At 40.2% G+C, this 26941-nt stretch overlaps 1 protein-coding gene across 3 annotated transcripts in view; it reads left to right on the forward strand.

Moving 5' to 3' along the window:
• Positions 1–5777: 5777 nt before the first annotated feature.
• The window catches only part of LOC132511322 (phosphatidylcholine transfer protein), a 112933-nt gene continuing 91769 nt past the window's right edge, over positions 5778–26941 (forward strand). For all 3 annotated transcript variants that reach the window (XR_009537586.1, XR_009537585.1, XM_060134437.1), the window contains exons 1-2: positions 5778–5937; positions 19463–19580. Coding sequence is in view for 1 of the 3 variants with exons in the window: in XM_060134437.1 (XP_059990420.1) it covers positions 5797–5937; positions 19463–19580 (259 nt within the window). In the remaining 2 variants the exon portion in view is untranslated. The remainder of the gene's footprint in view (positions 5938–19462; positions 19581–26941) is intronic.

A 26941-nucleotide genomic window follows, 5' to 3' on the forward strand; every position in this document is an offset into this window, starting at 1 on the left:
CTTCCCATTCACATTCACAGTTTTTAGGGCATATGTATTGTCCGTAAACACTAGAAAGTATCTTACTCTGTACGTCCTTCTACAACTTGCTGTCTTCATTCATCAGTGTTTTCAAGATTTATCCATAATTTACAAGTAGATTATTTTTTAATTTCAAAAGCTATACAATGAATAAACCACAATTTATTGATATTTATTTTCTGCTTGGTAGATCATTATGTTTTATCAAAAAATTGTTTTGCCACTAAAACAATGTGCATTGTTATGCAATATTAGCAGTTGTCTCAGGTGTACTAATAGATGTGGAACTGCTGGGCCAGACAGTATGTGTATCCTCAAATTTAATAGGTCTTTTCAAGTTGTTTTTCAAACTATCATTTAAATTTTAACCAGAACACTTTGTCAGAGCTATCATTTCCCTCTATATTCACCAACACCTAATTTTTAAGTTTTTGCCAATTTAACGTAAATGAAATGATGTAATTTATTTTGCACTTCTCCAGTTACTCTGGAAGTTAAGCAACTTTTCATGTGTTCTTATGCTATTTGGGTTTTCTCACTGTTCATATTTTCAATTTCGTTATCTGGGTTTTTCTCACTGATTCCTAGTTCTGTGTATATCATCAATATTGATCCTTGGTTGGCTTTGTGAGTAACAAGTGTCTTCTACAAATCTATGTGTTGGATTTTAATTTATTTATAGTATGTAGCTGAACAGGAGTTCTTGCTTTTTAATGTAGACAAAAATCAGTCAAGAGTAAGTGCAGAAAAGAACACTCTAGGTACTTCAAGCAGAAAGGAATTTGATGCGGGGAGTTAATTTCTGGCTAAGTTCCTAGAATAAGTGTGTATTTGTTTTGTTTTGTTTTCAAATATATGGGGGGGCAGGGATTGGCTATTTTTGTTTCCTTTTTATTCCTTTCTTTTATCTTTTACATTGACATCAGAGAATGATATAGATTCTTTCCTGTTGGTTGAAAACATCCTTTGTGGCTTATGGAAACATCAGTTTTAATAAATGTTTTATGAGAGTTTGTAATTGGGTTATATAAATGCCCTTTATATCAGACATATGAATTATATGCTCAAGTCTTTCATATCTTTACCAATTTTTTTGTCTACTTGATCAATCCATTTCCTAGAAAAGAGCCTTAAAATCGTCCACTGATTGTAAATTTGATGATTTTTTCTTGTACAGTGAGCCCTTCACATCCATGGGTTTCCTCGATTTAACCAACCACAAATTGAAAACATAAAAAAATTCCAGAAAGTTCCAAAAAGCAAAGCTTGAAAATGCTACACACAGGCAACTCTTTATGTAGCATTTACATTATATTAGGTATTATAAGTAATCTAGAGATGACTTAAAGTACATGTGAGGATGTGCATAGGTTATATACAAATATTTTACCAATTCATATAAGGGATGTGAGTATCTGCAGATTTTGGTATCCTCAGGGGTCTTGGAATCAACCCCCCCAAATGCTGAGGGAAGACTGCACAGGTAATATCTTTTGCCTTATGTATTTGAAACCATGTTGTGAAATGAATATAAATTTAGGCATTCAGAACTCCTGAAGAGTTGTGTCCTTTGTCCTTTAATTCATGAACCTCTTTCTACTAATTCTTTTCTTGCCTTAAAGTCTGTTTTGTCTGATATTTTTACAGCCACATCAGCTTTCTTTTGTTTAAGGCTTACTTGTGTATATTTTGCATACATTTACCTCTACATTTTCTGTGTAATTGTATTTTAGTTATGTCTCATATAAACACATATAGCTGGGTTTTCTCAAAATTTCTATTTTGAATAATTTCAAATATGAAGAAAATTTGAAGGAATAGAATAGAAAATATTGCTACCCTTACCTAAATTTATCAGTTGTTCATATTTTGTCACTTTTGCATTTCTATATAGATGACACAATTTTTAACTGACCAATTTGAATGTAAATTGCAGGTATCATGCTACTTCACTCCTGAATTGAATGATTTATACAAAATTGCATAAATTACATTGTATATCTATATATATATATCTATATATATCACATACATATGCACACAAGTTCATATACACATGTTAATCATTTAAAAGTGTATTGCTGAGTAGTACTTGGTTGGTGGATATATCACAATTTGTTTTATCAGTTCACCCACTAAAGGACATTTGAGTTGTTTCCAGTTTTTGGCTATTACAAATTAAGATGCTATGAACAGTTGTGTCTATATGAACAATGCTATTTTTTTTTCTCTTGGATAAATACCTAGGAATGGAATGGCTAGATTGTACTGTAGGTGTATGTTTTTTTTTTTTAACATCTTTATTGGAGTATAATTGCTTTACAATGTTGTGTTAGTTTCTGCTGTACAACAAGGTGAATCAGCTATATGTATATATATATCCCAATAGCCCCTCCCTCTTGCGTCTCCCTCCCACCCTCCCTATCCCACCCCTCTAGGTGGTCACAAAGCACCAAGCTGATCTCCCTGTGCTATGTGGCTGCTTCCCACTAGCTATCTATTTTACATTTGGTAGTGTATATATGTCAGTGCTACTCTCTCACTTCGTCCCAGCTTACCCTTCCCCCTCCTGTGTATGTTTAACTTTTAAAGAAATTGTCAGTTTTCCACAGTGTTTGTCCCATTTCCATTCCCATCAGCAATGCAGGAGAGTTCTATTTCTTCCACATCCTTGCCAACACTTACTTTGGTCAATCTTTTTAATTTCAGCTCTCTAAAAGGTGCGTATTTATATCTCATATGTGATTTTAATTTATATTACCCTGATGATGAATGATGTTGAGTATCTTTTCATGTTCTTATTGCCATCAGTATATATTCTTGGTGAAATGTCTGTTTAAATCTTTTGCCCATTTTTATTTGTTTGCTTGCTTTCTTATTGTTGCCTTTTGAGAATTTATTCCATTAAATTTTAGCATGCACAGAAGACAATTAATCAATATCTCTTACCCACTTTCTAAAGAAAACTCTGATCTTGTCCTCCCCTGTTTATGTTTTTTGCTGTTTAGAATTTTAGTTTCTCTTTGTTTCCATATGTCCATTTATCTATCTATCTCCCCACCCATACACCTCACCTCTTAACCTCTCTGTTCTCTTCTTGTGGAACTCCAGTCATAAATGTTTTACCTTTTCAATGTGTCCTTCATGTCTCTTAGTTAATCTTTCATGTTTTCCATTTCTTTATATCTCTGTGTTGCTTTCTGGAGAATTTCCTCATAGCCACCTTCTTATTTCCCTCTTGAACTGTGGTAGGACAACTACTTTACCTCCTCTTTTACATTTCTAATTGTAGTGACTGTTAATAGTTTTTATTTGTAAAAGGTGGTTTGCTTCTTTTGTTTCTTTTTCACATTCATTTATCTTTTTCTTGGTTTTCTCTTTTCTAGACCTTCTTTTACCTCTTATATTATCACAAATACATGTTGAATAATTACTCTCATATTGATCTGTTATCTGTGGTTCTTTGGTTCTGATAATCTTGTTTGCATATCTGCTAACTCTCTGACATGGAGAGCTGTTCCCTCAGGTCTTTGTAACTCACTTTTTGTACATGCATCTTCTTGTGGGTGTTGTTTTCTCTTGGATAATTGCACATGTCCTAGCTGTGAAAGTGTCACCGGTTTTGATTCTCGCAGGGTCCCAGGCGTTTCAATGTTCCTTTGTGTTAATCTCCTTGTGGCTCCCGTTCAGTTGCACGTAATGTAAATTTAAATTCCATCTCTGGCTTAGGCTTGGGGTGTGGTTTCTTCCAGTTGCCTTTTTGTTTCTTTCTACCTAAGGCTTCTGGGAAAAGCATGAGTTTCCTTGAGGGCTCCATGGTCTACAGGTTGGGGATTTTCTGGTTTCATTGGAATGGAAGGGGCAGCTTTTAGGGGATCCAGGCTCCTTGAAGAAGTCCCTGGTCCAGCTTCCCACTAGCTATGGCCCAGCACATCTTTAGTCCACGTGTGAGAACTAGAACCACAACCCCAGCCCTTAGAACGTTTGTTTGTTGGGATTTTAGGAAGCCCCAAATATATTATTCCTCACCTGCCATGTTGCTGGAAGTTCCTCTAAAGAGTGTTTTTCACAAAGGAAAGAGGCTGGCCTATTATAATAGACAAGTCCTAAAGGAGAACAGGTCTTTCTGGACACCCTTCCAACCCTTTTCCAGATTTTTGCCACAAAATAAAAATTATTTCCTAATATGATTCCTTCCTTCATTAGCTCTAATAAAATAAGCATGGTTGTAAATATCAACATACCCAAATGTATATACATTTTACCTTCTGAGTTTAGTAGGTAAGCACACGTTTAAACACATGTAATAAACACAATTTAAACTTCCTGCCTTATATCTTTCATAATGCCATTTATACTCTCATGCTTGTCTTCATTAATCAATTGCTATAAAGTGATAAAGCTGCAGCCTCATCAAAGTCCACCTTTAAAATGGAATTCCTTGATGATATATGAAAATACTTCATAGTCAATGGTTTTTGAAGAAATTCCTTTTTTTAAGCAATTAAACTTTAGTTTAAATATTTTTTTATAAAGAGGACCAAACTTAAGAGTCTTAAGAGTCTCTAACCTCTTGTGCATTTAGTGTAGGGAACTACCCCATCCCTCCTCCCATCCTCATAAAACAGAACAGAACCAGCCTTGAACTGAATACAGCAGTAATTTACCTATGCTGCCAAGTCTAATCATTTTCTCTTCTTGCAAACTGGCATAAATGCAGAGTTTTCCATCAACTTCAAGGCTTTCTTTCAAGTACAGAAGGAGAAACATTTCAATATATAAATGTAAAACAAGTGGACATTTTAATGAACATTTACTTTGATAGGCACTGCGCAAACATGTTCTATGTTTATTTTATGTAGTTACCTCTTCAATTCTAACTGGTTGTACAATTTTACCCCATTTCAAAGATTAGGAAACATGGGTTACCAGAGTTTACTGGCACCCATGTACTGTTACACTGATTAATGTTTAAGCTGTCTACTTTATCCAAACCAAAATGCAGCCTGGTGGTAAGAAATATAGCAACATCAAAGGGACTTGAGGGAAGAAAAAGGTCTTTGAGTTGCAAAAGATCAAAATTATGCAACCAGCAGAAATCTTGGGTGGACACCATGATAACTTTTTAGATCATCTTCCACCATCCAGGGGGCAAAATACCATTATGGATTAGGTTTCTTAATCCTTTTTGTGAGATGGACCCTTTGGCCTTCTGGGGAATCCCATGGACCTCGTCTCAGAAAAATGTTTTAAAGTGCATAACAGAACGAATGTAATATTGTTCTAGCATTTGACCCCTGAGATTTTCAAGCATTTCTGCTCTGTCCATCTTACCTCCATATCTACCGAACCACTCAGAGACCTTCCCTAGCCTTCTTCAGAGAAGGTAAAGGAGAGACAGCCAAGCCGGTTTGGTGGGTATGGTGTTGGGGAAGAGATGCTTCTGAGATGACATTAGGGTCTTCCTTTTCTCTTCTGTCTAGAAGCCTCCCCATTTCCTAGCCTCTCCAGCTTTCCCCAGAGCAAGTCCAAAGTTTCTCCACTCTCCCTTCTTTCCCGTCCTTCCGCAGCTCTCGCACTGCGGAAACCTTCTCTAGGCCTGCCCCTCACTGGCCCCGCCTCCTCTTCGCCTCTTCCTCCCAAGTCCCGCCTTCTCCCAATCACTTTTCGGTTCCCTGCCAATTACGCTCGGCCACCCTCTCGCCCCGCCCCCGAACACGAACCTAGCCTGTCCTTGGCCTTCCCTGCAGGTTGAGAAGCAGCTACTGCGGAAGGATGGACCTTGGGGCCGGCGGCTTCTCTGAGGAGCAGTTCCGGGAAGTCTTCGCTGAGCTTCAGCAGCCCGCACTTTCCGGTGCCGACTGGGAGCTGCTGGTGGAGACCTTCGGTATCAGCATCTACCGGCTGCTGGACCAGGTAGCTGTAGACCCGCTGGAGGAGCACGGGGCGACAGCTTACGGGGTTCCCCTGCCCGCGGAGAGTGCGGGGCTGTAGCCGGAAGTGCGGACCTCGCGGGTCTTCTGGAACCTAGAGGAGCTAGCTCTGGGGGTGCCTCCCGCCGACTTTGCCCCCTGCTGGTCGCGGGGAGTGGGAGGTCATCAGAATTTAGGCTCAGGTCTGAGGCCCGACAGGGCAAGTCGTTTGTTACAACTTACTGATAGAGTTAAAAGGTGGGTCTGCTGATTCTTAGCTCCATGCACTTGCCTGAAAGGGACGTGGAGCCCCGCTCCCGGGTGGATGCCAGTGGTGTCTGTGTGGTGGGAAGTATTTTAGGATTGAATACAGGTAGAAAAAAGACTGGACTTTTCAGAGAGTGGATGTGCAGGGTGATACGTGTGGGGACGGGAGTGTTGCTGAGAAGGGACCTACTGTCATCTCTAGTCATTTTACTGACTTGCTCCGTTTGGATGCTCCCCGCTTCCTTGTAAATTGGACTTAATAACTTGTCTGAAGCTTCCTGGGAGAAAGATTAAAAGGGTAGGAGGAATGGAGTTGGGGGCCTGCCTGGAGGCTTTTGGAACCAGGTGGAATGATGGGCAAGTCATCAGTTGCTCTGTGTGCGGGTAGCTGCATGGCAAGTAGCTTAAAAGTCACCTTTAGACAAGGTAAGTGAAGTTGAGGTTTCCTGGCAGAGGATCAGAAGATTAGAGTGTTAGAGAAGAGAGAAGCTCTGAATGTCTGAGTACCAGGGTCACTGGGTACAACAGGATGAACAGGAAGCTTAGTAAAGAGCAGGCAGAATTAATTTCTTAGTGTCATTTCAGCAGTTACCTTGGTGCAAAAATGGACATGTTTTCAGACAACGTCCTTTTATCTTCTGACCATTTCATTTTCCACACCAGCCATGCCCAGTCATTTGCCAAGTGTTGTCAGTTCACTGCTCAGATGTATCTGATGTCTGGTCCATTTCCCTTCCCTTTCTTTCCTTTACCTTTGCTACTCTGAGTGACACCTCTTACCTAGAATTGCAGTGACCTCCAAACTAGCTTCTTGGCCTTCCACCTTTCTGATCCTTTCCATCCTACACACTACAGTCCAATCAAGCACCTGAAGGAGAGGTTGTGATCTTATCAGTCTCCTTCCAGTGGCCCTGTTGATTGTAGAATTAACAATAATAATACCTACGGTAATAGCTAACACACTGCATGCTTTCTTAGGCTCCAGGCACTGTTTAAGTGCTTTGCAGGCATTGACTTAATCCTCACATCAACCCCATGTTGTAAGTTCCTATGTATGTATACGTAAGGTACTTTGACTATCACCTTTTTACCAATTTGGTAATGGATATGTGGAAAGGTTAAGTTGATTGCTCAAGACTCAGACTGGGATTGGAACTCAGCTATCTAGCTCCAGACCTGTGCTGTAAATATGCTCCTACACTGACTCTGAAAGAGGGCAAGTGCTGCCAGGTGGGCTGTGCACGTGGTACTAGGCTGGTCCCAACTCACATTTCCAGCTTTACCTCCCATGACTTGTCCATACCCCTCCTGTCCTCCAGTCAACCCTGACTGCTCCCCTCACCTCTCCCCAAGGGCTTGTGCTCTTTTGATTTTGTGCCTTTTATCGCACAGCATCCACTGCCTGAGCTGAGACAGAGTGACTGGCATTGTATTATGTATTGTTTCCATTGTGTATTGTTATGTAGCAGGTCCCATCTCCCTCCTGTGGGGAGGATGTGAGTGGTATTCAGAATAGGTCCTATCCCTACCAACTGTAAGTCTTATTTCCACCTGTTCTGGGTGTGAGGACAGTCATGGTACATTGACAAGTCTTCCGGAGAAGTTTCGTAAGTTGGAGGCTGTACGATTCCCAGAGCTGTGCCCTTGAGCCTCAATAGCTAGGATGCAGGGCCACCTTGATCTCCATCTGTATTAAATGTCAAGAGGCCCTGTTGTGTTGGGTACAAGCCCTTCCTCTTTCTTTCTTCCTTTCCTTTCTTTCTTTCTTTTCTCTTTCTTTCTTTCTTTTTAACCAGTTGCCAAGTGATGCTGAAGCTCCTGGTCCACAGACCATACTTTGAGAACCACTGATATATGGGGAGCATCTTGCATGGTGCTCAAGGGGGTTCTGACATTGAGAGACAGGAGAGGGCCCTAGAGATGAGAAGCAGTGGGAACTAAAAGGTAAGGGTGAGAAAAAGGAGTATCTTAAGACAAAAGCAATGCCCACTTTAAGACTCACTCTCCCTGATTTTTAAATTAGTGGTCACTTGGGAGTGAATGTGGTCCCCTGAACAGTGTTGAGAAGCTCCCCTGGGGAGAAAGGCCGTGGGTTACTTACAAATGCTTGCCCAGGGATCTGCAGTCAGATCTCGCTGGAGCTTTAGGCTGGTTACCATGCCAGTAGACATTGTGAACTGCCAATAGATGGTGTGAAACTGGTGTGCAGAGGCTCACATCATTGATTTAGACCAAGAAAACATTGGACTGAAAAGATCTGGCTGAGCGCTTGACTTCTTAATGTTTTTAAACCAAGTGTCTGGCACTGTGAGAAGGGACTGCCTTTGTCCTCTCATAGGTCTTCTAATCAATGAGTTTGGTAAGGAGCAGACAGTACTTTCCTCGGAACTGTTCTTTCCTATATTGTTGACCTTCTAAAATACTGAGAGCCTGGATTTACTGAGAAAACTCTGTGGTTAGCCAGGCTGGACTGAGAGAAAGTTTGGCCTTTTGGAGGGAAGCAGAGATTTAACTGCCATGAGAACAGATTTACCTCGATGGATGAGAAGCTTCCACTCCCATTCCCCAGGTGGGATTATAATCCAGTTTGCATCATGGGTTTCTTTACTTCCGGATGATAGGACTCTTCTGCTCCCTTCTCCCACCCTTCTGCCTCTCTCTTAATGGAGGAGTAGGTACCAGTGTGATTGATGGAACAATTGTTGCACCCAGGACACTTACAGAGCCATATTTACTCCTGGGTAGGGCCACCATGTCTTAAAGCTGAACACCATGTGTTGCCTCCTTCTACTTCCTGCCGCTGATTGAGGCTAACTCTCTCTCTGTCTCTGTCTCTCTCTGTCTGTCTCTTTCTCTGTCTCTGTCTCTCTCCTATTTCATCTTTCCTGAGCATACAACTGGATGGACATGTCAGAGCCTCAGTTCTCCTTCTCCTCACTTGTCTCTCAGGATGAGGGTGTGGTATGAGGCAGTATGAAGATGCTGGTCCCAAGATTTAGATTTGGGGGAATGAAGGGGGAGAGATGAGTAGGATCCCCCTCTTCCGTCTCCAGGTATAAGTCGAACTTTGTGCTCCACAGCTGCCTTTGGGCTGTTTGAATGTGTCCTAGTGAGAAGAAACCTCTAAAATATTGGTTCATGACCCATTCAAGCAGTTTTCAGGACCTATTGTGTGCCTGCATTTTGCTAAGCCCTGGTGATGCTTGATGAGTAAGATAAAGTTCATGCCTTCCAGAAGCTTTAAGACAATAAAACAGACACTTTTTTTGCTATGTAGATCTGAGCGCCTGACCTATACCATTTTTCTTCTGCCTGAAAAGCTTCTTTTAACATTCCTTCCAGAGGAGGTCTGCTACTGATGAACTCCCTCAGTTTTTTGTTTTTTTTTTTTTTTTGTGGTACGCAGGCCTCTCACTGCTGTGGCCTCTCCCGTTGCGGAGCACAGGCTCCGGACGCGCAGGCTCTGCGGCCATGGCTCACGGGCCCAGCCGCTCCGCGGCACGTGCGATCTTCCCGGACCGGGGCACGAACCCGTGTTCCCTGCATCGGCAGGCGGACTCTCAACCACTGTGCCACCAGGGAAGCCCCCTCAGTTTTTATTTGTCTGAAAAAGTTTTTATTTCTTCTTCACTCTTGAAGGACAGTTTCATTGGATATAGAATTCTAGTCAGTAACTTCTTTCTTTCAAAATATTATATATTTCACTCCACCCTCTTTTTGCAGGGTGGATTCTCAGGAGATGTCTGTTGTAATTCTCATCTGCATTCCTCTGTAGGTAAAGTGCTCCCCCATCCCTCCTGCTACAGCATCTTTCAAGATTTTCTTTTTCTCTTTGGTTTTCTGAGTTTGAATATGATTTATTTAAGACTTTTTGGTGTTTCTTTTGTATGGTGTGCTCAAGATTGGCAGATTTACTTTGAAGGGTGGTCTGAGTTTAGATGGTAAACCGCCACGTGATTCAAACTAAAATATAGTATATTTGGGGCTTATGACACAAGGATTTCTCTCTTGCCTGTGGAACTGCAGTACAACTCTAGTAATTCAGAGTTTTCCTGGGGTGTATGTTTTAGAAGTGGTGGTGGCAATGGTCTCAAGCAGGGACTGTGAATTTTTTTATGTAAAGAGCCAAATAGAAAATATTTTAGGCTTTACAGGCTAAGAGACAAAATGGAGGTAATTATGTATTGACTTATGTAACCACTTAAAAATGTAAAAACCATTTTTAGCTTGTGGACTGTGAAAAATAGCCAGCATGATAGATTTAGCAACCCTGGTCTAATGTACAGTTTTGATGCCTAATTGCTCTGTCACTTTAGGATTTACGAACCTAAGACCCTAGCTGGGTCTCTGCTTCCCAATCTACAAGCTGGAGATAATTCCTGTCCTGCCAAATTTGTACAGGGATCCAATGAGAGGATACATTTTGAAGCACCTTGTAAATTGAATGGTGTTTGGTTGTGAGATATACCAAGGGTGATCTATGTCCTGATATACCCACCACAGACCTGGTTTGCACTTGTCCTGGTGAAAAATTTTATAACACCTCTCTCACTCAAAAGTGTTCTGGTTGGAATGATAAATTGTATGGTCACCCTAATGCTATATGCACCCTGAGGGCTTATTAATTTATCTAATTACATGTTGGGAGAGGTCAGTGACTATTGAGGCAGGATCATAGACTTTGAACTCTGCGGTCACATCGCTGGCTTCAAGTCCAGGTTCTGCTGCAACTAATGTTGTAGTTTCTTAGGACAGGGCCGAAAGTAAGCTCATCACACGAGATGAATTGTGCCAAAGCACAGCAGTAGAGGGCTGCCGCTTGCTCAGGCAAAACAGCGCCGTCTGTCTTGCTGTGGTAACTTTTATTAAAGCATTATCTAGATTTACACTTTAAGACTTGTTTTCTTAAAATTTCAGAAGTGCCAAAGCAGCAACCTATGTTTTTATTAACTATACAAGCAATAATTGGCTTTCGTGAGCACCTGCTGGGCTTCGTCCTTGAGCGCAAAAGCAGCACAATGTTCCCACCATTATTTTGATTATACTGAAGTAGCACAAGGACATTTCCTTGTGTTCCCACCACTCTGATTATACTGAGGACATCTCATGGATCAGTGCCCAAAGCGCTCAATGCTTCTTTTGCAGGCCCCTGGTTTGCCGGGACGGGGCGGGGGGGGCGCTCGAAGCATTCAGAACTGTTCACAACTCTGGCTTATTCGCAGGGCAGGGAGGGGCTCAAAGCAATCAGGACTGTTTGCAGTTCTGGCTTATTTGCCAGCCCCCAGTTTGCTGGGGGGGGGTTCATGGGTCACGTCTCCTTTCCATGTCCTCAGTTATCCCACTACAGCTAATGAACTTCAAGTTCATTAGTTGTGTGACCTTGGGTGGGTTTCATAACCTTTTGTTTTTATTTTAATAGCTTTTTTGAGGTATCATTTAAGTACCACAAAATTTACTCATTTTAAGTGTACAGTTCACTGATTTTTAGTAAATTTATGGAGTCATGCAGCCTTCCCCAAGCCTAATTTTAGAACATGTGTGTTACCCCCAAAGAAACCTCCTGCCCATTTGCAGTCATCCCCTGTTCCCATTCCCAATCTCAGACAATCACCAAGCTACTTCCTGTCTCTACAGACTTAACTTTTCCAGGAATTTCTCAGAACTTCTTTAAACCTCAGTTTTGTTGTCTGTAAAATGAGTTTACCAATGGTCCACACCTCATATTTTCATTGCGTAGCTTAAATGGGATGACCCCTGTAATGCACTCAGCCCAGGGCCTGGTGTTCAGTAAGTACTCAACAAGCATTAGCTATCAGTGTTATCTTACCTAGCTATCTGCAGTCCTTCAGGATTAAACATGCCATGTGTTCTTGGAGAGACCTCAAATATTGAATCTGATTTAGTCAGCTGTCTTTCTTCATACAGTCTTCTTCATACACACTGCCCAGTGGCAGCTACAGCTTTGACATCTGCCATTAGGAGTGATTCTTGCTGGTGAAAAATGCTTACTTTTCATACCTTGTGAGCCTGTTACTTGCCACAGAGGGCTGGAGTTGGACAGTTTCCACAGTGGTAGATTGGAGAGGTGTCCTAGGGCCTGAGGAATGGAAATGAGCTCTTCTATGAGAGGCAAAGAAAATTCAGTGCACACTTGAGGGTGCATTTATAGGATTAGAGAGATGTGATTCACCAAGGCTGTCTTGTAGTTTAGTGATGTAAATGTGGAAAAACACCATAATTGAAGAGAATGAGTGATGCCTTTCTGCAGGTGAAGTGTCAGGGTTTAGGGACAGTGGGGATTACTCCTCTGTGGGATTACTCCTGTGTGGGAATTGCAAATGTCAAACACAAACATTATGACCTTTTGACATTTCTCAGATGTAAACACATTAGCGCTACAGAATTTATTCTGCTTAGGACAAATAAGTGAACTATTGGCAGCAATGTTTCTCAAAATATTTTAACTCTATGAATGCAATTTAAAAATTGAAATTTTTAAAAAATGCATTTGAATTACAATTGGTAAGAAGTGTAACAGCTTGATTTTTAGACTAGTAAGCCAGAATAACAGAACATCTCAAAAATTAGTTATGACAGTAGCAAATTGCTAAAGCGTGCCTCCACGCCCCTTCCGCTTCTTCACTGATAGAGATAATGAGATGCTTATTTCATAGGGTTATTATGAGTATTAATCTCCAAGTACAGTGCCCAGCTCACAGCAGGTGCTGCATAGATGTTAGTTCCTGTAAAATGTGCATTACATTACAGTTCTAAATTATCAGTTCTTTAATCTGGAAAAAGGAGATCATTATTACACCTACCTTATTAGTACTTACTAAGTACTTATTACATACTGGGCACCACAGTAAGAGCTTTAGATGGATTATCTAATTTAATCCTCATAATCATTCCCCTAGGTAGAAACTCTTATTAGACCCACTTTGCAGCTGAGGAAAGCAAGGCTAGTAGGTGGAAGAGCTTAGACCATACCTGGGTTGTGACTCCAAGCCCATTCTATAAATACCATGCTGTATTTCCTGGCACGGGAGTTTTGAGATGACTCTGAAATACTATATGGAAAAACACCACAGCCCTAGCTCATTGAAAGTGATATTTATCCTTTCTCCATTCCTGCCTTTTTCTTTTTCCTTGTCTCAATCCCCCAGAAGCAGCATCTAAAAAATACCTCTTCTGGCTGTTGAAGGCCTATTGGACAAACACACCAGGCTGAAGGACTCATGGGAACATCTCAGTGGAAGGTCCAGCCTGGGTGGTCTGGTGCAGGAACACTGGCTTGGGGACTGGAAGGGACAGTTTCCCACCCACGCTTTGCCACCAAGAGTCATCAGTTGACTCTTGGCGAGTCACTGTCACCTTTTCCATAAGGGTCTAAGGCCCCTTCCAGCTCTAAGAGCTTGTGTTGTCTTTACTGAAATTATTAGCTTGTCATTTGGAACAGTGGCTTGGAGCAAATGTGCAGAGAGAATAGAGCTAAATTAGAAGACTGTGGGAAGAAGAAGGGGCTGGTGTCACCCTCCTTCTGGCTGTCCCAAGTGTTAACTGTAGGACTCAGGCAACTAATGTAGCGTTTTTGAGCTTCATTTCCTCATGTAAAGGTGGAGATGACACCAATGCCCCTATTGATACCACAGGGCTATGTTGAGATTATATGACATAATGAATATAAAACTGAAAACTGCACTGTGTTTAGAGAAACAAATGCTAGTGTTATTGAAAGAACTTACAGCAGGTCCGAGTGATTGGAAGACTTCAAATGCATAATACATGATTGTTGCAGTGACTGCTGACAGATCACCAAAGGAAATACATTCCAAGCTGAAAAACCAAGTATAAGACTATGCCTGATTGTTTTCTCAGGGCCAAGAACATAGTGGGTCCATAAATTTTTTCTGAGTTATATAGTGGAAGGAGGTGGAACTTTCTATGATAGTGTGTGTGAAGTTTCAGATATCTGTGCAAAATTAAATATGCTTCAAGTTAATGTCCATTAATAGTGTCCATTATCTCTTCTCTTCCTTGACAATTCATTTTAGTAATGCTTATGTATTTCTGTACTATTTTAATGTTTTACACATAGTCATATTTGCTTGTAATGTTTTGTCAGTCTACTTTTCTACTTAAAATAATGTTAAAGAAAAAACAAACCTGGACTTAGGGTTGGGGGTTATTGCAGTAGGGAGAATACTTTGACCATAAGATCCACGAGTGTCTCAGAAGTGAGGCAGAAAGGTCTTTCTTTTATAGAGAGAAGTCAGCAAGGCTAGAAGCCATGTATGGGCAAGTGAGATGAAGGTGGCCTGACTGGAGAAGAGAACAGAGAATATCTTACCCTGAGGCCAGTCTGTTCTCAGGAGGTGCTGGATGCTGACTCAGGCTGAGGCTGGGCCAAAGTTTAGGGTCTGGAGGAAGGAGAGGTACTTAACTAGCTTGGTTAGCAAGTATTTTGTTCCAATTGATCAGTGGAATAAGCAGTTTAGCTAATCATTTACAGGGCAATGAAAGGGAATTTAGAGGCTCTATGTCTGGCCTTGTGACAGGTAAACAAGGGGCATGTATGTGAGTCTCATCTAAGTCATGAGGGGAAAGGTGGTTCTTTTGTGATAAGCTGTTTTCTGGAACCCAAAGAGTGGGAGATTTTCTTAACCTCTACTGTTTGCTGGGATGACAGAACTCAAGTACAATTCTCAGTAAGAACTACTTGTAATAATTAGGATTGCTTTTAGCTGCAAGTAACAGAAAACTGGATTAACAAAGACTTAAGCAAAGAGGGGTTTTTCTCACCTAACAAGTAGTTCAGAGGTCAGCAGTTGCTGGCATTGGTTTAGCTGATCAACGACGTTAATAAAACTCTGAATATTTTCACTCTGCTTTCTCATGTTTGTTGTCTTTTGGTCACAAAATAGCTGCTGCAGCTCCAGAATCATATACATATTCAAAACAAGAGGGAGGTGTCTTATGGCTATTAACCTCTACGTGTATAGGAGACCAGGAAAGTTTTTAGCTGTGCACATGGCCATAGGGGTTCTCTTAGTAAGAAAGAGAGTATATGCTATAATGAATCTTCTGTTTCTTCTGGGAATTATATTCTACACATGATATTGACTGATTCTCTACCATTGAATAATTCCTTTACCATGTCAAGTATAGGAAATTAAATATCCTATAAAGGGAGCATTAGAAAATCATGCAGTGTGTTTTACTTTAGATAAAAAAAAATGAGCCTTTCTTAGAAGTGATTTTCTGGAGGACCTTCAGGAAAAGCCAAGAACCTCTTCAGTAAACTTGTTTGGAGTCATTTATTGAAATGTTAGTATGTTTGGAAACATATCTGCAACAAATATTGTACAAGAATTATATCTCTAATTGGAAAGAGACTAAATACTGAAGTTTTATGTGGGCAATACTAGAAACATTGCCCAAATAAAACTAAGGTTTATGTCCTTTTTCTATTAAATTGTTTGTACAAACAATGGTACCTAATCCTGAGAAGATACTTCTTTGCTACTGGTGAGAGTATAAATAGGTAAAAATTTTTCTTAAAGTTTAGAAAAAGTAAAAAGAGCATTCAAATGTTAATGTTCTTTACCCTAAAATTTATCTCTAAGGAAGGATTTGCTTTCCTTGTGAAAATGTTAGAATTATGAACCAAGTTTGTCCATACAGAATCATTTTTCCAGCAATGCTCATAATTGTGAAAATATATGGAAACAGAAATAACTTATAAGAATAATTAAATTAGTTGTTATTGCTCCATAGTTTCAAATTAATATAGTTAAAAATAGGAATACAAGTTGTTTATCCATCTTACTCCCATTTTATAACACGTAGAAGTATTTATTTACTCAAAAAACATGTCAAATATTACCAATAGGTACTTGTGGATTATGGAATTTCACGTCATTTTAATTTTCTTTATTATTTTTGGCATTTTCTCATTTTCCTTAATGAATATGAATTATTTCTATAATTATAAAAAATTCACTTTATTTTGTAAAAGATATAATGAAAATGTGAGTATCTTTGCTGAGACCCTCTTTTGAAAGAAATAAGGGGTGAAAAAGTGCTTTGATCCAAGAATTTGGGTGGGGTTGCTCAGAGCCTGAAAAGAACCTTTTATTGATAGACTAGAAAAGGTGTCACAAAGCACTTTGTCCTCTGGAGTTCTGGCATTTCTCAGTTCTGCCACGAAGGAAGTGTTTAAAGGAAGTTGTCCCAATAGTTCATTCTTTTGTATTCAGGTTAATCCCATCTTTCTATTTTTCTCTTCCTAGAGAGCTTTCTGTTTTTCTTTTCTGTGATATGTACAAGACTGAGGTTACTAGGGCTGAAACTATATTCAGAGGGATGGGAACCAGTTCTAGAAAACTGTCTTAATTCATCCAGATAACCAAAGGTAACTCATGTGGAGTTGGAGAGATCATTATCTCTATACATAATTATCCCTTTTGCTTAGTATGTGTAGAAAATGGGGACCCAGTACTCCTGAACAGAAGCAAATTGTCCCTCTCCTAAGACATTAAAATGTGTGTGGGTGTGGATGTGTGGTGTGTACAATACCTCACTATCTTTCCATCTGTGAACTTGAGGGGAGGGGACAGGAAGGGAAGGAGATGTTTCTCTTGAGTCCTGCCTTTCCTATGGGGCATCCATGGTACAGCATATAAGGAGGTCAGACCTACCAGTTTGTCATTTGCTGGTTGGAAACCCTTGGTATAAAGCCACATACTTTTGGAACTGAAACATCCTTATGAATTCAGTTTCAATTTTACCTTCCACATCCTGCCAGGTACTTTCATATACATCTGAGATTCCTAAACTGGGTTATGCTTATCCCTGGGTTATGCCACCTGAGTCAGGAGACAATTGAAGCCTCAGGATCTCTAGAAAGATTTCCCATGTTTACCCCTTGACCTCAGGTAAGTCCCTGGAACGGTGTTTAAGAAGATGGGTTCATTCGTGTTTGATTAGCCAATCAGATTGTGTTAGCACGTGGAAATATGAATACATATAAAAGCTTCATTTTTGTTTGTTTGTTTGCTTTTGCACTGAAATTAAGAGGCATTGATTTAATTTTAACAATAGAGCCTTTAGACAAGGTGAGGTTCAGGAATTGTTAGCTGCCATTGTACGGAGAGTGAAGCGTGTAGTGTCACCAACTCCAGCCCAGAACCCTCACAGAATATGGCTTAACATGAAAACAAGGAAAGTCTCTTGTACTTAGGAATCTAGATATGGTCTTTTACTGAATAAAAGGGACTATGATTTGAGGCTGGTGTGTTGCCCCCTTTTCATTCTTTTATACACAAGTCTTTTACAGGGACTTCCCTGTCAGTCCAGTGGTTAAGACTTCGCCTTCCAATGCAGTGGGTGAGGGTTCAGCCCCTGGTTGGGGAGCTAAGATTCCACATACCTTGTGGCGAAAACCCCAAAACATAAAACAGAAGCAGCATTGTTAACAAATTCAATAAAGACTTAAAAAAAAGTCACTTATAGAAAAATTCTGTCTTGGAATTGGTAAAACAATGTGTTGGGTTTCATTACGCCCCATAGATATCTAAAACAGTAGTCTGAACCCTGAATGCTAGCTACCTATATGATACCCCTACATGGATGTTTAATAAGCCTCTCAAACTCAACGTGCTCAAGGTAGAACTCTTGGTTACCCTGCAGCCCACAGATCACCTCCTCTGCAAGTTTTCTCTGTCTTAGAAAATGGATCTTCCATCTACCTGGTTGTTTAAGCAAGTGTTATAAGAATTATCCTCAACTCTTTGTTTTCTCTGTCCCCACGGCCAGTCTGTCAGCAATTCCTGTTGACATCACTTCCAAAATGTGTCCCTAAATCACTGACTTCTCCCCATCACTGTTGTTACCTTCCTGTCTAATCACCATCATCTCTTTTCTGGACCATTGCACTGGTCTTCTAACTCAGGGGTCCCCAATCCCCGGGCCACGGACTGGTGCTGGTCTGTGGCCTGTTAGGAACCGCACTGCACAGCAGGAGGTGAGTGGCATGTGAGCGAGCGAAGCTTCATCTGTATTTACAGCCACTCCCCATCGCTCGCATTACCGCCTGAGCTCCACCTTCTGTCAGATCAGCAGTGGCGTTAGAATCCCATAGGAGCGCAAACCCTACTGTGCATTGCTCACATAAGGGATCTAGGTTGCGTGCTTCTCATGAGAATCTAATGCCTGATGATCTGAGGTGGAGCTGAGGCCGTGATGCTAGCTCTGGGGAGTGGCTGCAAATACAGATTATCATTAGCAGAGAGGTTTGACTACACAGAGACCAAAATAAATCAATTGCTTGCAGACTCATTTCAAAACCCTATCAGTGAATGGCAAGTGAAAACAAGCTCATGGCTCTCACTGATTCTGCATTAGGGTGAATTATATAATTATTTCATTAAATATTGCAATGTAATAATAATAGAAATAAAGTACACAATAAATGTAATGCACTTGAATCATCCCGAAACCATCCTCCACCCTGGTCCGTGGAAAAATTGTCTTCCACGAAACCGGTCCCTAGTGCCAAAAAAGTTGGGGACCGCTGTTCTAACCCATCTCCTTGTTCCCTTATGATCTGTTTTCTACCAAGAAGCAAGAATCATCTTTTAAAAGTCATCCCCTATTTAAAGTCATTCCCATATTTAAAATTATTTGTTGGTTTTCCAGAGCAGTTATAAAAATATTTTCACCCCTTTACCCTGGTTTACAAAGCCCTTTGGGCATGGCCTCTACTACCTCTCTGACCTCAGCCCTTACCACTCTCCCCCATCACAGTTCTCTGGACCCCCTGACTTTCTGTTCTGTGAGTAAGGCAAACCATCGGGCCCCCTCCCAACCAGAAGTGGGCTTTCCTCATCTTCCCATGGCTGGATCCTTCTAATATTTAGAAGAAACCGTTCTGATAAATCCCTCATAGAGACATTTCCTGAACACCCAATGATATAGGACGCACCACCAGCCCACCAAAACTAGACACCATTTATCACATAACCCTCTTTTATCCTACTTAAATTACCTGGATAGCATATAGCTGTCACCACCTCCAATGCCTAAGGCCAAATATAAGACCCATGAGAGCAGGTCCCTCATCTGCTTTTTCACTGTTGTTTCACTAAGACCAAGAGGAGGTGCTCAATAATGGTGCTGCATGAACAGCTGTTTTTCATATGCTGTGTAATCTCAACCTGAGAATCAATAGGTTGTTTCTATCTGTTCTGTTGTTTCTATAGCAGACTGGAGTGTATGAGTATAAGGTCTTTGGCTTTCTGGAGGATTGCTCACCGGATCTACTTGCAGATGTCTATATGGACTTAGACTATAGAAAACAGTGGGACCAATATGTTAAAGGTGAGTGACACTTACAATTTAACAAAACCAGTTATAAAGTAGAATCTAATGTTATTTATTCTAGCCAGCAGTAAGCAAAAGGTTTAATTTTTACTATATTATGTTTCATTTTTAATTTTGGCATATATGTCTTAAAGTTCTAGGTTAAAATGTGACTTTGCTAATCTTAGGATTTGCTCCTTGCATACTATTAGAGTCACTCTCCAATTTGCTCTGAGGGCTGCTTTGTTCTTATTATAAGTTCGTTGTCATCTCATAAACCTAGGTGGTCATGGAAAGCTTCTTGGAGGAGGTGGTACCCAAGCTTTGTTTTAGAGGTTGAATCAGAGTTTTATAAATGGCAAGAATACCTATATGTGAAGAGATGAGAGGGTGAGGGGGTGAGTGGTTAAAGGGCATTTGAGGTCTAGGAATAGCATGAGTAAAGTGAGGAAGGCATGAAACAACATGAAATATTAAAAAATTGTGAGCAGTTGGGTGCTATTGAGTTGCTGGGGTAGCAGAATCTGGAACTAGGGTGGGAGGAGGGTCCAGAGCCCCAAGGGCCTAGGCTGGCCACCTCGCTACACTTCTTAGATTTTCACTAGAAGTGAAGAAGAGTTATGAGAAGCATTAGATAGGGGCTCTTCCTGCCACTTAGAATGGGGAGTGGCCTCTGCCATCCAAGTCATAGCGGGGTAGATACGCAGCAGCTAGCCCAGGGACACAGAAACCCTGACATACCCTTGCTGTGGTCAGGAATCTTAGTTGCAAGTAACCAAGCACTAACAAATGCCAGTGTAAGAAAAGGAGAAAGCGTTTTTTTGTTGTTGTTGTTGTTCATGGAATTGAAAAGTGCATAGGTGTCTGGCTTCCAGGTCAGCTACATCCAATACTTTATATCTCCAGCTTGACTGTGTTTTCTTCTGTGTTGATCTCATTCTCAGGCAGATTCTTATGTCATGGCAAAGTTGCCACCAGGGGTTGCAGGCTTACATTCTAACCATGTACATAACTCCAGAGGAATAGGAACGTTCCTACTGATGCAGCCAGAGTCCCAGGGTTGGCTCTCATAGCCTCAGTATGGATCATATACTTACTTCCTGGGGACATTTATCATGGTTTTGGGTCACTTAGTGCTATCAAATAGCCTTCCTATCTAGGGGAAATTGTGATGCCACTTATTCAAGGGAGAAGCCACAAGTTCTCTGTCCATCTCTCTAGCAGACATTGTTCAGTCGTGTGCTGTAGACATTGGAAGAGCGTCTGATGTGCGGTACTTGGCATCAGCAGTCCACACTATGGAGTACAGTCCAGAGACAGCAGTAGTTTGGCTTCTCTGGAGCCATCCTGAGGTTCTAACCTAACTGTGGTCCTCCTAGATCTTCTGTAAACTGCATGAGAGCCTTTAAAAAAACACTTTTTGGCCTAAAGTTGCTAGAGTGGCAAGCCAAGACTCTGTCCACACATGCCTTCCCTAAACTAATCACCTTGGCCATGTCTGGCTCAATATCACACCCCTATAATTAATGCCGAGTCAGTTCTGCTTAAACCGCATAGTGAAGGAGAAAAAGGAGAATGAGATGCTGGTCCAAGAAGAGGAGAGCCAAAGCTGAGCAGGCAAAGCAACAGATGTCTGCTCCTTCCCTTCCTTTCAAGGGCATCTTCAGCCTCCTGTACCAGTGGGCTGGCAAGCTCTTTACCCCATGGTCTGCTTCTAATAGATTTCATTTTTTCAAAAGCTAAATTAATTAACACATTGCCACAGTTAGTATCTCCTCAAGGGACTCTCTTGGTTCCTTCAGCAGCCTTGGTGTAGCGCCTTCTCTAAACGGTTAGTTAGAAGCTTCCTGCACAGCTTGCGGACAGAGGCTGTGCACTTCATAGTATTCCTTTGCTATCTCCGTGCAAGAGCTGATGCTATATGCACTATATGCATGGTGGATATTAAGGAGATTTGGTCCCTGTAGCTGTGGTATAAAGCAACATAGGAGAGAGGAAAGAAAGTTAGGATTAGCACAGTTAAGCAACTTTCTAGCTGTTTAGAAAGGACACTGCCCTCTCTGGAAACTTTGTTTCCCAATTGAACACACAAGACTAGGTCGCTCAGTCCCAGGACACCTGTAATATGTCAAGAAATCTAAAGGGTGGTGTGCGTAAGGACACAACAGTAAAACATTTGCTACTCTAGTGACATCTGGTGGTTTCCCTGATTTTGTTTTTTGTTTTTTGTTTTTTTTTGCAGTACGCGGGCCTCTCACTGTTGCAGCCTCTCCCGTTGCGGAGCACAGGCTCCGGACGCGCAGGCTCAGCGGCCATGGCTCACGGGCCTAGCCACTCCGCAGCATGTGGGATCTTCCCGGACCGGGGCACGAACCCGTGTCCCCTGCATCGGCAGGCGGACTCTCAACCACTGCACCACCAGGGAAGCCCGGTTTCCCTGATTTTTAAACCTGAAAATTTATTTTTTAATGCCGAATTTTATTTCACTGCATTTTTTTGAGAGTGTTGTTTGTGCTATATGATGAACAATTTTTGCTGGGTTCTTTTATTTTTACTCTGTTTTTATATCTACTAGACTCTGCCCCTGGGCAGCAGACTTTCAGTGGCAGTAAACCTGACTTTTTCTAGAATTCTGTGCCTTATGAGTGAGTGGTTTAGCATCCCTACAGGATCATCATATCAAAGCTTCTTGTTTTTTTTAATTTCTTCTGAATTTTTGAATTTTATTTTATTTATTTTTTTATACAGCAGGTCCTTACTACTTATCCATTTTATACATATTAGTGTATACATGTCAATCCCAATCTCCCAATTCATCACACCACCCCCCCACCCGATCGGTTTCCCCCCTTGGTGCCCACACATTTGTTCTCTCCATCTGTGTCTCTATTTCTGCCCTGCAAACCAGTTCATCTGTACTATTTTTCTAGGTTCCACATATATGCATTAACATACAATATTTGTTTTTCTCTTTCTGACTTACTTCACTCTGTATGACAGTCTCTAGATCCATCCACGTCTCTACAAATGACCCAATTTCGTTCCTTTTTATGGCTGAGTAATATTCCATTGTATATATGTACCACATCTTCTGTATCCATTCGCCTGTCAATGGGCATTTAGGTTGCTTCCATGACCTGGCTATTGTAAATAGTGCTGCAGTGAACATTGAGGTACTTGTGTCTTTTTGAATTATGGTTTTCTGTGGGTATATGCTCAGTAGTGGGATTGTTGGGTCATATGGTAATTCTATTTTTAGTTTTTTAAGGAACCTCCATGCTGTTCTCCATAGTGGCTGTATCAATTTACAATCCCACCAATAGTGCAAGAGGATTACCTTTTCTCCACACCCTCTCCAGCATTTGTTGTTTGTAGATTTTCTGATGATGCCCATTCTAACTGGTGTGAGGTGATACCTCATTGTAGTTTTGATTTGCATTTCTCTAATAATTAGTGATGTTGAGCAGCTTTTCATGTGCTTCTTGGCCATCTGTATGTCTTCTTTGGAGAAATGTCTATTTAGGTCTTCTTACCATTTTTTTGATTGGGTTGTTTGTTTTTCTAATATTTAGCTGCATGAGCTGTTTATATATTTTGGAGATTAATCCTATGTCCATTAATTCATTTGCAAATATTTTCTCCCATTCTGAGGGTTGTCTTTTCGTCTTGTTTGTAGTTTCCTTTGCTGTGCAAAAGCTTTTAAGTTTCATTAGGACCCATTTGTTTATTTTTGTTTTTATTCCCATTACTCTAGGAGGTGGATCAAAAAAGATCTTGCTGTGATTTATGTCAAAGAGTGTTCTTCCTATGTTTTCCTCTAGGAGTTTTATATTGTCCAGTCTTACATTTATGTCTCTAATCCATTTTGAGTTTATTTTTGTGTATGGTGTTAAAGAATGTTCTAATTTCATTCTTTTACATGTAGCTGTCCAGTTTTCCCAGCACCACTTATTGAAGAGACTGTCTTTTCTCCATTTTATATCCTTGCCTCCTTTGTCATAGATTAGGTAACTATAGGTGCATGGGTTTATTTCTGGGCTTTCTATACTGTTCCATTGATCTGTATTTGTGTTTTTGTGCCAGTACCATATTATCTTGATGACTGTAGCTTTGTAATGTAGTCTGAAGTCAGGGAGTCTGATTCCTCCACCTCCGTTTTTTTCCCTCAAGACTGCTTTGGCTATTCATGGTCTTTTGTCTCTCCATACAAATTCTAAGACTTTTTGTTCTAGTTTTGTAAAAAATGCCATTGGTAATTTGATAGGGATTGCACTGAATCTGTAGATTGCTTTGAGTAGTATAGTCATTTTCACAATATTGATTCTTCCAATCCAAGAACATGGTATATCTCTCCATCTGTTTGTATCATCTTTAACTTCTTTCATCAGTGTCTTGTAGTTTTCTGCATATAGGTCTTTTGTCTCCCTAGGTAGGATATTCCTAGGTATTTTATTCTTTTTGTTGCAAAGATAAATGGGAGTGTTTCCTTAATTTCTCTTTCACATTTTTCATCATTAGTGTATAGGAATGCAAGAGACTTCTGTGCATTAATTTTGTATCCTGCAACTTTACGAAATTCATTGATTAGCTCTTGTAGTTTTCTGGTGGCATCTTTAGGATTCTCTACATATCGTATCATGTCATCTGCAAACAGTGACAGTTTTACTTCTTTTCCGATTTGGATTCATTTTATTTCTTTTTCTTCTCTGATTGCTGTGGCTAGGACTTCCAAAACTATCTTGAATCATAGTGGTGAGAGTGGACATCCTTGTCTTGTTCCTGATCTTAGAGGAAATGCTTTCAGTTTTTCACCATTGAAAATGATGTTTGCTGTGGGTTTTGTCGTATATGGCGTTTATTATGTTGAGCTAAGTTTGCTCTTTGCCCACTTTCTGGAGAGTTTTGATCATAAATGGGCATTGAAGTTTGTCAAAAGCTTTTTCTGCATCTATTGAGATGATCATATGGTTTTTATTCTTCAGTTTGTTAATATGGTGTATCACATTGATTGATTTGCATATATTGAAGAATCCTTGCATCCCTGGGATAAATCCCACTTGACCATGGTGTGTGATCCTTTGAATGTGTTGTTGGATTCTGTTTGCTAGAATTTTGTTGAGGATTTTTGCATCTGTGTTCATCAGTGATATTGGTATGTAATTTTCTCTTTTTGCATATATTTGTCTGGTTTTGGTATCAGGGTGATGGTGGCCTCCTAGAATGAGTGTGGGAGTGTTCCTCCCTCTGTTATATTTTGTAAGAGTTTGAGAAGGATAGGTGTTATCTCTTTTCTAAATATTTGATAGAATTTGCCTGTGAAGCCATCTGGTCCTGGACTTTTGTTTGTTGCAAGATTTTTAATCACAGTTTCAATATCATTACTTGTGTTTGGTCCTTTCATATTTTCTATTTCTTCCTGGTTCAGTCTTGGAAGGTTATAACTTTCTAAGAATTTGTCCATTTCTTCCAGGTTGTCCATTTTATTGGCATAGAGTTGCTTGTAGTAGTCTCTTAGGATGCTTTGTATTTCTGCGGTGTCTGTTGTAACTGCTCCTTTTTCATTTCTAATTTTATTGATTTGAGTCCTCTCCCTCTTTTTCTGATGAGTCTGGTTAATGGTTTATCAATTTCGTGTATCTTCTCAAAGAACCAGCTTTTAGTTTTATTGATCTTTACTATTGTTTTCTTTGTTTCTATTTCATTTATTTCTGCTCTGATCTTTATGATTTCTTTCCTTCTGCTAACTTTGGGTTTTGTTTGTTCTTCTTTCTCAAGTTCCTTTAGATGTAAGGTTAGATTGTTCATTTGAGATTTTTCTTGTTTCCTGTGGTAGGCTTGTATTGCTAGAAACTTCCCTCTTAGAACTGCTTTTGCTGCATCCCATAGGTTTTGGATCATCGTTTTTTTGTTGTAATTTGTTTCCAGATATTTTTTGATTTCCTCTTTGATTTCCTCAGTGATCTCTTGGTTATTTAGTAGCATATTGTTTAACCTCCATGTGTTTGTGTTTTTTTATGTTTTTTTCCCTGTAATTGATTTCTAATCTCACAGTGTTGTGGTCCGAAAAGATGCTTGATATGATTTCAATTTCTAAATTTACTGAGGCTTGATTTGTGACCCAAGATGTGATCTATCCTGGAAAATGTTCCGTGTGCACTTGAGAAGAAAGTGTAATCTTCTGTTTTTGTATGGAATATCCTATAAATACCAGTTAAATCTATCTGGTCTATTGTGTCATTTAAAGCTTGTGTTTTTTTCCTTATTAATTTTCTGTTTGGATGATCTGTCCATTGGTTTAAGTGAGGTGTTAAAGTCCCCCACTATTATTGTGTTACTGTCGATATCCTCTTTTATAGCTGTTAGCAGTTGCCTTATGTATTGAGGTGCTCCTATGTTGGGTGCATATATATTTATAATTGTTATATCTTCTTTTAGATTGATCCGTTGATCATTATGTAATGTCCTTCCTTGTCTCTTGTAACATTCTTTATTTTAAAGTCTATTTTATCTGATATGAGTATTGCTATTCCAGCTTTCTTTTGATTTCCATTTGCATGGAATATCTTTTTCCATCCCCTCACTTTCTGTCTGTATGTGTCCCAAGGTCTGAAGTGGGTCTCTTGTAGACAGCATATATATAGGTCTTGTTTTTGTATCCATTCAGCAAGCCTGTGTCTTCTGATTGGAGCATTTAATCCATTCACGTTTAAGGTAATTATCGATATGTATGTTCCTATTACCATTTTCTTAATTGTTATTGGTTTGTTTTTGTAGGTCCTTTTCTTCTCTTGTGTTTCCCTCTTAGAGAAGTTCCTTTAGCGTTTGTGGTAGAGCTTGTTTGGTGGTGCTGAATTCTCTTAGCTTTCACGTGTTTGTAAAGCTTTTGATTTCTCCATCAAATGTGAATGTGATCCTTGCTGGGTAGAGTAATCTTGGTTGTAGGTTCCTCCTTTTCATCACTTTAAATATATCATGCCACTTCCTCTGGCTTGTAGAGTTTCTGCTGAGAAATCAGCTGTTAACCTTATGGGTGTTCCCTTGTATGTTATTTGTCATTTTTCCCTTGGTGCTTTCAACAATTTTTCTTTGTCTTTAATTTTTGTCAATTTGATTACAATGTGTCTCGACGTGTTTTTCCTTGGGCTTATCCTGCCTGGGACTCTGTGCTTCCTGGACTTTGGTGGCTATTTCCTTTCCCATGTTAAGGAAGTTTTTGACTGTAATCTTTTCATACATTTTCTTGGGTCCTTTCTCTGTCTCTTCTCCTTCTGGGACCACTATAATGTAATGTTGTTGCATTTAATGTTGTCCCAGAGGTTATTAGGCTGTCTTCATTTCTTTTGATTCTTTTTTCTTTATTCTGTTCTGTGGCAGTGAAT

Source organism: Lagenorhynchus albirostris, chromosome 20 (assembly GCF_949774975.1).
Source record: "Lagenorhynchus albirostris chromosome 20, mLagAlb1.1, whole genome shotgun sequence".
NCBI lineage: Eukaryota > Metazoa > Chordata > Mammalia > Artiodactyla > Delphinidae > Lagenorhynchus > Lagenorhynchus albirostris.